The sequence below is a fragment of the Prenolepis imparis genome, unplaced genomic scaffold (genome assembly GCF_030444845.1).
Source record: "Prenolepis imparis isolate NDT839.2.m4 unplaced genomic scaffold, iyPreImpa1.0 SCAF_2, whole genome shotgun sequence".
Taxonomy (NCBI): Eukaryota; Metazoa; Arthropoda; class Insecta; order Hymenoptera; family Formicidae; genus Prenolepis; species Prenolepis imparis.
The window spans coordinates 18,183,592-18,194,650 of record NW_028141160.1 but is presented as its reverse complement, the minus strand read 5'-3'; the positions used below and the strand labels follow the sequence as shown (position 1 = coordinate 18,194,650).

Sequence of the window (11,059 nt, the reverse complement as noted above, 5' to 3'; positions counted from 1 at the left end):
TTTCTAGTATCTGAATATTTCTCTCTCTCTTCTTACGAATCACGTATATTAATTACAGGGGTTCGACTGTATGAATAACTATATATATACTATATAATATCATATTATATATATATTATATATAGAAATTATATATATATTATATATAGAAATTATATATATATTATATTAATTATATATATATTATATAGAAAGAGAGAGTTATATATATATATATATATATAAACTTATATTATATATATTATGATATATAAAGACACAACACATGCTGAAAAAAAATCAGAGAACTAACGATAAATTTGGTCAATATAATATATTTCATGATTCATATTATTCTGATCGAACGATACCTCAACCAAAGTATCGAAGTTAATAAAAGATCGAAATGATTCATTAGTAATAAAGCCGTAATAATAAAACGTGGAAATTATATTATTGTTAGAGTACTTTTCACTATCGCGCATTATTTTTTTCTTCTACGAGAATAAATTCAAATATCAGTCGATACACATTCACACGTTTAATACAGGGTTTTTCTTTGTAAAAATATTGCTATATGGGATGGAGTTATATCAATGAGCAGAATACATGCGCGCACATTTCAAAGTCAATGAAATCGTCCAGAATATCGTCTCTTCGAAAGTCGAGACAGAAAAGTTCAACGAAGCGTTTACAAGTCATCGAACATTATTGTTATCGATTTTCGAAAATGAAAAGAAACGATATTATTAATCGTACAAAATGACTCGTGACTAGAAGAAATTATTACGATACTTCCCTGGTCAATAGTAATGATAATACTAGTTCCGTTAGCAGGGTGCGATAGTGTTTGAAATCGATCGATTTGGAGTTTGTATTTAGATGAAAAAAAAAGTCAGTGGAACGAAAAATTTTCCACGTTGGCCAACGAAGAAGAAGTGCCCTTCTTTGTGCTATCGCAGCGTCCTGCGTTCGGTTTCTGTCCGGTTATTTTCAATCGCGTTTTCTGCACCGATGAATCTTCCCTCGGACTGCCAGGAATATTTTCAAAATCCCAATTGTCGAAATGTTCCTCGAGCAAGTCTTCCAATTTTTTCGAGAGCACCTCAATCTTTTTTGTTCGCTCATCGTCATGCTGTAATAAAACGACTTTTTAAGAATAGAATATATTTAATCTAACATGAATTTTATATTAATTTAATCTAACATAAACTTTATATTAAAAAATCGAGAAATTTGCTATGAATTTACATATACATAAATTATATATGTAATATTAATATAAATTATATATAAATTATTTTTTTTAATTATATATTGAGATGTATAATATTCCTAATCTTTGATTTGTGTATGAAAATTAAAATCCAAAATTTTATAATTATTCTATTATTTAAATTATAATCTTTTGCACTATATATATATATATATATATATATATATATATGTATATAAAATTCTTATCACGTGAATGTTGCATATCAATTAAAAAAGATATAATAGAAAAGTATAATAGAAAGTATAATAGAAATATAAATATATATAAAATATATAAATATAATGTAATATAAATTATAAATTATAATATAATATACATATAGTAGAAAATATAAATATAAATATATAATATATATAAATATAATAGAAAAATTGTTGATTATATGCAATAATACTGTTGATTACAAACCTGATGATATAGTCTCGCGTTATGAATAATGCGACGAAAATCTTTTACAGCATACTCGACTTTATGATAAATCCGGTTCTTCAGCTTATACTCGACGATCTCGAGAAACATCGGGCTTTTAACAACCTTGCAGTAATCCTCCATCTGCGAATCGAAAAAATATATTTTCATTAAATAATATCTGAAAAAATGTAAATAGGTTTCTGTACTATTTATTTATTTTTTTTTTTAATTTAAGTTTTTTTTGAAACTAACTATTCCTGCGGACAGAGACTGGCCATCCTTATTATTGCACGAGAGTGGATACTTGAAGATCTTCGCTTCGTCCATTTGCCAGACAGTTTGATGAATCATTTCCAGCTTACTGAGCGCAAGAGGACTGAGGCTCTGTTTTCTCCTAGAACTGTACCAGACCGACCAGCCGCGATCGCTCAATTTACACTTGTCTTTCGAGTGTTCCAGGTCTTTTTTTCCATGCGTTTTCGCGGTGATTGGAAATTTTGACATTACGTTATTCGACTTATTGACACCGCTGACTTTCCCGCAAGATCCTTCTTCCAATTGCAGATCGTTGCCGCCTGCACTCTTCACTGCCTTCTTATCAGCTGATCTTCGTGATTTGTGTAGAAGCTGATAAGATTGTTCGGGATCTTTTCTCTGACACTTGCGGCCAGGAATCGGTATTACGGTAGTCGTCGACGAGTTGGTCGTGCAAGACTTACTCGGCTCTTTTCTCTCCAAAACATTGTTCGGTTTCATGGATCTTCGCACCGTCTCAGAATACGTAGCTCGTCCAACATAACTTTCCGATTCTTTCGTCGACGTTTCGTCGTTTCTCGAGAAAGAAGCAGAGATATGCTCGCGAGAGGAGATCGCTGGATATTCGCTGTCGACGATTGTCGCGGGAGTTTTCGTATCTGCATCCGCAGTTGCGAACTGATCTACTTTTACATCGGCAATTTCCGAGCTATTCGAAGATTCCAAACTTCGTGGATGATCTTCGTCGTCCTTGTATTGCTTCTGTTTGCCGACGATACTCGCGTTATTGAGAGTCCTGATCAGCCAGGAGTCCGTTTTCACGTTGGTCTTGATGCCGAGAGCTGTTGAATATGCTTTTTAGAAAAGGTTTGTTTTGCTTATTACTAGGTACCACCTGCAAAAAGATCGCGAGATATTTTTTTAATAGTTTTCATAAGCTGAATAATGAAACGCGCTTACGTTTCCTCACGACAAGATTTATTATTTCGATAAAAAACTTAGAATTCATGGCTTATTCTACGGATTTAATTATTTTTTATAAAAAATATAACATGATAAAATCTTTTATTTTAATCAGCGCGATATAATGAAACCATACGTTCACATAACTACTATATGTTTTGTGACGATATTATTAAATATATATAAAAAATATATTATAAAATGCTCTTCACGATATTACATTTACTACTTTATATGTTTATTAATAAACTCGAGAATTTAATATAATAAATCGCAACATCTTTACCATTCTCTTCTTCATGCAACTGGGACGCTGATATGACGCTCGCACTGGGCGATAATTTGCATGTGGACCCCGAGTCATCTTCGGAAGCTTCGTAGGACGAGGCATAATCGACATTATTATGCTTTAGTAATTTCAGATCGCTCTGCTGTGATGTCTCATCATTCTTGTTCTTATAATCTTCCTCGGTATTATCATTGCAATCGATTTTCTTACACGTATTGCCACAGTCCTTTACGTTAAGAGCCTCGAGAAGTATCTCGGCCGAAGCGCAGGCAGCTTTCCACGTAATATCCTGATGAGCATCCTGCGACAAAGATTCTGTACGCTTTAAGATTCTAGGCGAGTTCTCCAGATCGAACAGAGGAACAGGTAGCTGCGAAGCCGGCGGAAACGACGTCTTGATCAGCGTTGAGTTACTGATGTTCGTGGTCGACGCGTTTGTATGCGACAGAGGTGTCGAGGACGCAAGTATCGATACACTCTTCCCTTTGTTGTAATGACTACTCGAGTTGCTGTTGTCCGATCGACGATTGGATCTTTTCTGGTGCCTCTTCCGCGGAACATTGTAGCTTCCCGGTTTCATGTACACCCGCACGTCCTCAGAGCTATCGTAGTCTTCCGGCGCATGTTGCGTCGTCTGATGACGATTGACGAAATTACTGGCGGCCCATGGTGTACTCTGAATATTCGGCAGGTTCTGCAACGCTTGAAACTGTCGATTTGCGTCGATCTGCGGCTGCTTGGGCAGGTTCATCGAGTACTTCGGCATCTCTTGCTGGGCGAATAATCGCAACCCCGAGTTCTCATTCATTCTCGACTCCTCGAAAGTAGACGTGGTCGCCGGAGGCTGCGCGTTTCTCATGCTGGCGAACCAGGCCGACAGATTGGCAGCCATTTCCTTGGACTCCTTGTCGAACGTTCTCGGCTCGATTTGGCTGAGCAGGGTCATCTTATTCCTGGGCACAACCGGGAATTCTGTCTGATCGGTTTGCGGTCTGCCGACGTAAGTCGGATGGACGTTCGCGCTTTTAGTTCCGTTTTGCTCAAGATTTCTATTATTTTTCGAATTAATATCGACAATCGGATAAGAATATCCTGAAGAAGAGGAATGACCGCTGTAAGTTAAGATTCCCGGATTGGACACGGGATATGATGAAGGACTCAGGTGACTGGACAAAGGAAATGTGAAGGATAAACAGTTCTGCGCGTACAACCCACTGTAAGTTAGAGGAGAAGCGTTCATCGTTGGATGCTGCAATCGAATAGACTGATCGGTATTATTATGTGACGCTGAAAGTTTATTTTCCGATCTAAAGTCGTGTCTTCTGTCCTTCGTCGCATCCGCGCTGCTCTCCATCACTTTGTCTCTCAGTTGGCAGAACTCGGTATTCAGCGATTTTTGAGTGGACTCGAACTTTCGGGACGCGGAGGATGCGTTCTTCGTACGAAGTTTGGTCAGACTGTCGATATCCGTCATATGATACACCTTAGGCACGGACTTGGTGGTATTAATCACGGACGATAAATTCTCGGTAATCGTCCACTTACTCCGTAATTTACTTTCTTTCTGAGCAGCCGATTGCTGCTCTTGTTGGCCGGAATTGTACTGAAAATTATGCAGGCTGCTCGTTGACAGTGGCGTCGACGTCACGCTAGGTGGATTTTCTCGAGAAGAGGCTTTTCTAATTGTGTTCTGCTGAGTAAAGGAGCTCGAAGACGGCTGAGTGAAAAGATTATAGTTCGTGTAGAGCGACACGTCACCTGGAAATGAAGATGATTCGCAAATCGCGTTGTATTTTTGATCTGTCACTTCGTTGTTCTCTCCAAACTTCTGAAAGGTCCGCACTATTTGCTTTAACAGCTCGCACGTGTTCTCTTCCCACATATGAAAGCACGCGATCAACTCGGGCTCCAATTTGTCGAACAAATTGGAAAAGTGTTGCTTGTTCAAGTAATTATCGAGACTCAGCCATCCGTTGCTGATACGTAGAAGAGCGTTTATAAGGTCGTTAGCGAGAACTCGATCTCCCGCGAAGACCGGGATACATGTCGAAGACTTGGTGATTGCCGTCCTGGTGGCGGATGACAGACATGTTAACCAGCTTTGTTTGGAGTCGTCCGTTTGCGAATCGTTGGAGCCGAGCACGATCTCGGCTTCTGTGCATCCCCAATAAGCCGTCTTCCGAATCAACTCTGGATACTGTGATCTATCAGTACACGGATAGGCATCTGTTTGAACACCTATCGACATTCCATTCTCGTATTCGGAGCAGAAATCGGTGAACCAATTCGCCTTGTTAGACACGTTGTCCCCAGCGCCGCTAAACAACGGCGCGGAATCAGTTTTGTTATCGGGTTTCGATTCCTCCTTACCCAAGTCGTTCGAGGATGTGGTATTGCACAGAGCGGAAACCATCTTCTCGGCCTCGATGGTGAAGTCGAAGCTGATCGAAGATTCATCGGAGTAATGTTCTTCGTCGGTCTTCGCGGAAATGGGTTTCTGCAAAGCGCGATCAACAGATTCAAGACTCTTGTTGTTGCTCGCAGTTTGCGCGTCGCACGAATTTTTGGCAGACGTCTCGATCTGAGGCGGCCAGCTGTTGAAGTTGTCGCTATTGACAGGAACGACTCGAGATTCACAGATGCTTGATGATGTCTTGCTCGTGTTATGCTTGAACGAGAGGTCTAATGCGGGCAAAGATTTGTCCTTGCGCGTTGGAGCGAGGATTAGACCGACAGGCGGATTCGTGAAGAGCGGAGAGGATTGCACCGTCGTCGGGAATTGATTGGTATTGAAGGTAGCTAAATTGGTGTAAGGATTGAGGCTGGAAGGAAGCGGGAAGGACGAGTTGGCGTTGACGGTTTGCAGACTGCAAGTGTTTGTAGCTGAGATATTGTAGTAAGAAGCCTGCATCGGGTGCTGCTGCTGTTGCTGGGCGTTTTGTCGGTCCTGGATGAGACAGAAGGCCTGTACGTTTGACGGTTTAAAGTTGAACGATTGCGGTAACAGATGCGTCACTCCGGAATTGTTGTTGTAATGTTCGCTGGACAACGGTCCAGCATGAGCAAATGTGGACGAAGCTACTAAGAAGGACGTGGTCGACGACGGAATTGTGGCGATGCTAGAAGACGGTTGATCAAGGAGCACCACGGGTTTCGGATTGCAAGAGAGCGGCTGTTGTTGTTGGTAATATAGTTGACCGCGGGATGGCTTGTTCTTGGAATGCCATCGATTGTTCTTATCTAAATCCGCATGAAAGAATAATCGTCATTCTCACAATTAACATTAACAATACATTAGAACAGAAAATTATAAATTTATATAATTATATAACATTGCAATTATGATTAATATATTGTTTGCAATTTATTTAATATCACTTTTACCGCAAGGAATTGTTTCGAAACAGATTCGAGAAAGAATCGAGAATAAGAAAAAAAATTGATCGTACGATATTAATCAAAATTAATTTCTTTTTCAGACCTTGAAGATGTAAAGCAGCGGAATTTGGTGAACCAACGTGAGATTGAACGCTCGGATAAACGCATGAAGGATGAAGCACTGTTCCACATGGTTGAAGAGTCACCATTGGATTACTGATAGGAGCATACAGAATTTGTTGTTGTTGTGGCTGATGATGGACGGACGTTGTCGATGGGCTTGGGATCGGGGATGATCGAGAATGATATACAGATGATCGATTTGATCGTGCAGCTGTTGGACGCATGATCCGCTTGATCTTCAGATCAGAACAGAATCCTCCACCGTCTCCGAGTCGATGTTAGCAGCTTCTACTAGACGACAAAATCAATATCAATGTCGTGTTATCGAAATCGTTATTGTTCTAAATTTTTAATACCGTTGCGAATTATTTCAGGAATGCAATTGGTTACGTCTTTCGCACGTCAAATTACGTTATTTCGTTATTAATTGCGCGTTGATATCTCATCGCACATTTAATTTCATTAGAAAATGATTATTTACTTGATTAAGACCATAACGCCGCTATAATAATATATATTGCAAGCAAAATGCATCTCAGATTAAATGTAATAAAGTTAAAGTAATGTTATTTAAAAGAATCCTTATTTGAACTTATAGTGATAGTCGTTTATCTAAGTGAGATGAATATAGCCGCTATATCAGCTGTTGATTGAAATTCATCTAACTTCTTGTTAAGAATTATGCACATTCCTAAAAAAATCCTTACTTTTATTTTACAATATTTTTGAATAATTAACGTCTATAGGTACAGTAATACTGCCTCTAGATCATATTATCTTATAATAATGTCAATAAAAATGACGTCATTTTTATTGACACTACTATGAGATAATAGCATGATATATATATATATAATATTATATTACTATAAAATAAAAGTATGACATATATAGAGGCATGTGTATATAATATAGAGATGTAGATATATTTTAATATGCAGTATTTTTTAAACACATATGTGTGAAAAATATACTGCATATTAAAATAATTATTTTTAAAAAATTATTATGTGTATTCAACAACTGTTATTAGTTAATATAATTGTTCGTTTTATAATATTGATTGCTGCTATACATACAGTAAAAATGTATATATAATGTATTACAAGGAAAGTATAGAATAAGACTAACAGAGAGATGACTATAAAATAAATTTTTGCATTTAGAATTATAAAAAGTAGAAAAAAAGATTGTAAAAAGAGATAAAAATATTAAATGTTACACAGAATTATATATAAATAATAAAAATTTGAAAGTTCAAACTAATTTAGCTTTAGAAAAGAACAATATATTGTGAATATACATAATAAAATATAAAAAAAATTATTTTTTAAAATAAATTGTAAATTTAAATTTTATAATATGTATTAGTTCATACATTTTCTTTTTTTTCTTATTCATTTTCATTATCAAAATTCTTCCTCGTTATCTTCCTCTATTGGTTCTTTTGTAAATTCCACTGTAAATACTGCTTTGCCGGATATTCGTCTTTCTGCGATAAATAAAATAAAATAAAAATACAGTCATGTGTGTGTAAAATGTATACTTAATTATAACGACTTACCTGCTCTTAAAAGAAGAAGTTGACATTGATTTAATATAGCTGCTTTTGATTTAATTTCGTTTAAACCTAACATAGATCCACTGTATCATAAATGTACATTAAGTGGAGTAATTATGGAAAACATAGAATATTTTATATAAGCAAAGTTAGATAAAATAATTAATGAAAAACTAGTCCAATTTTATAATTACACTATTCGTTATATAATCACATTAATTTAAAGGATACAGATTTATTATATCGTAAGGGCTCCTGATTAAATTGGGATTGTCTGCACCACTCGATATGACTACATTCTATATAAATAAAAAATAAAATAAATAAATATATAAATATATATAAATATATAGATATATATATAATGTAAACACATTCTTATTTACCATAATAATAATCATTTTTAAGAGTCATTCACTACTGACAATGAGAATGCGATGTGTACATATGTACTTAATTATATGCACTTACCATGCACTTATAATACATGTGAAGTAAATGAGAATAATGAATAGTTGCTATCCGTGTTTTTCGATTCAAGAGATCTGCATATTGTATTTCAAAACATAAACCTCTCGCTACTGCCTGACGATATAGCTTTCTTTTCAGTTTTATGCCAGAAATTGATGGTCTTATTGTGATAAGATCTACATTTAATTGTGAACAAGCAAACTGTAAAAGAAAATAATTACATATAAAAGGACAGAAATATATATATATATATATATATATACATAAAAAGTCACAATTTATATTTAAAAAATGAATATTATCTCACCTCCAACATATCTTGTTTAGTTGGAACAATAGCATATAAGTTATATTTTTTCAAATTTGCACACTGTGCCTGTAAAAACAAAATTATTTAATATATTAGTATCACTAATGTTTTTTTATTTTGAAAAGTATGTAAGATTTTTGTAAAAATTATTTATTATCTTTAATAGATATTTGTAGAATTATATATTTAAATAATATTTTACTTAAATTAGATATTTAAAGTACAGTTATACTTCTTTCAAAATAAACAATTCAAATACAAGTTATTAATGTTAACAAAAATTATACCAATGTATGTGTTTTTGTAGGATTTGAACAAATAAATGTTATCCTATTAAGTATACATAATTTTCCCTCAAATTTCTCATTTAGTTTGCACACATTAATAGGATCCGGCACCATATCTGGCACACTTTTACTCTCTTCGCCTCGCTTCTTCTTTTTTTTATCATTATCAATAGTACTTTCATCTATAGTTTGATTTAACATCACTGTCTTATATCCCACTGAAAACAAATAAATTTATAAATGCAAAAAAGACACATTAATTAATTTATTATATCTTTTATCTTGCAGCTACTTACTTTGATATAATTTTAATAAGATATCATCTAAACGATTCTCATTCTCGTTCGATACATTTATACATAAGTCAAAAAATCCATTGCTTGGTTTAAAATCCATCTCAACAAAATCTATATAATTTGTCAATTATATCAATATGTATGTATGTACATCCAGCAACTATGATGACTAGAATACAAATGAGCTTCGTAATACGAAGAACGTTCTATGAAGAATTTCTTTATTTATTAGAACACACAAGAAATGTGCGAACGCGTTTTTTGCAAAAAAAACACACGTGTTAACACACGTGATGCACTTTCACTTTATTATATTAAAATATTTAAAAAATTTTGCTAACACATTCGATACAACAACACGACCAATATTTGATCAATATTGAACAATAATGACACTTGTAGGTACATATAATAACGTACAAAATAAAAAAGAATACTAAATACAACAATCTCTTATTGTTATGCGCAGGCAAGAAGTGAATCAGCTGATCCGCGATTAGAGAGACAGCTGCGACCAGTAGCTGAATAGCTGAGTCGATAAAGCAGAGCAAATTCGAAACAATTTGTGTGGAAGAAGACGACACACAAGTGCGCGCTTATTTTATCCAATTTTTTGTTAAAAATAATATAATTTTTTGAAAAATAATATAATTATTTTGTCACTAATAATTAAAATACAATGAAATCTACAATGAGCTCTACATATATGATACAAGATTTAAAATAATAATGTTACAAATATGTTATAAATACTTATTTTAACTCAATTGAACACGATTGAAATAAAAATAATATGAAAATAATAATATATTAAAAATATTATGATAGCAATATGTGGTAATAATATGTTGTAAATAAAATACCTAATCCTCGATTAATATATTTTTGACAAAAATCAGCTGATAACTAACAATATAATATTAGTATTATGACTTAATATTATTTAATACATTATTTTGACTTTTACACATGTATTATTAACATGAAAATTTAATCAGGCAAATAATAAACTACTTAAATAGCTGATTTCTTTTGAAAAATATTAAGAAACCATTTTTGATAATTAAATTTTGAAATAATGATATATATATATATATATATATATATAGAAAATATTAAAATAATAATATGTTGTAAAATAATATGTTGTATTTTACGCGAAAAATATTTTCTCAAAATAACCAGCTGATAACTGTCACAAATGTTAATCCAGTTTAAAGTAACATAACATATTATTTACAATATATTACGTTTACTTTTGTAACATTAATAGAAAATGTAATTAGTAAATATACTCCTTAAATAGATGATTTCTGTCACAAAATATTTATAAAACAATAATTTTTTAATTAAATTTAAAAATATTAAGTTAGTAATACATTGTAAAACAATGTTATAATATCATAAAGGCAAATTCATATTATGTATATTAAATAAAGAAATTTGCAGGCTCGCAT

The 11,059-nt window shown here is 33.7% G+C and overlaps 1 protein-coding gene across 4 annotated transcripts; it reads right to left on the bottom strand.

The window, feature by feature from the left end:
• Positions 1 to 362: 362 nt before the first annotated feature.
• LOC145932465 (uncharacterized) lies at positions 363 to 8,168 on the bottom strand. 4 transcript variants are annotated; one of them, XM_083031433.1, is made up of 6 exons: positions 8,056 to 8,168; positions 6,658 to 6,968; positions 3,174 to 6,416; positions 1,922 to 2,778; positions 1,667 to 1,810; positions 363 to 1,114 (listed from the first exon to the last, which is right to left on the bottom strand). In XM_083031433.1, the coding sequence occupies exons 2-6, from the start codon at positions 6,899 to 6,901 to the stop codon at positions 875 to 877; spliced, it is 4,728 nt and encodes a 1,575-aa protein (XP_082887559.1). In that variant the 5' UTR covers positions 6,902 to 6,968; positions 8,056 to 8,168; the 3' UTR covers positions 363 to 874. The 4 variants fall into 4 exon arrangements, with proteins under 4 accessions (XP_082887559.1, XP_082887558.1, XP_082887561.1 ...); XM_083031432.1 differs by having other exon boundaries at positions 6,658 to 6,965; positions 8,056 to 8,167; XM_083031435.1 differs by having other exon boundaries at positions 1,922 to 2,766; positions 6,658 to 6,965; positions 8,056 to 8,167.
• Between the last annotated feature and the right edge of the window lie 2,891 nt (positions 8,169 to 11,059).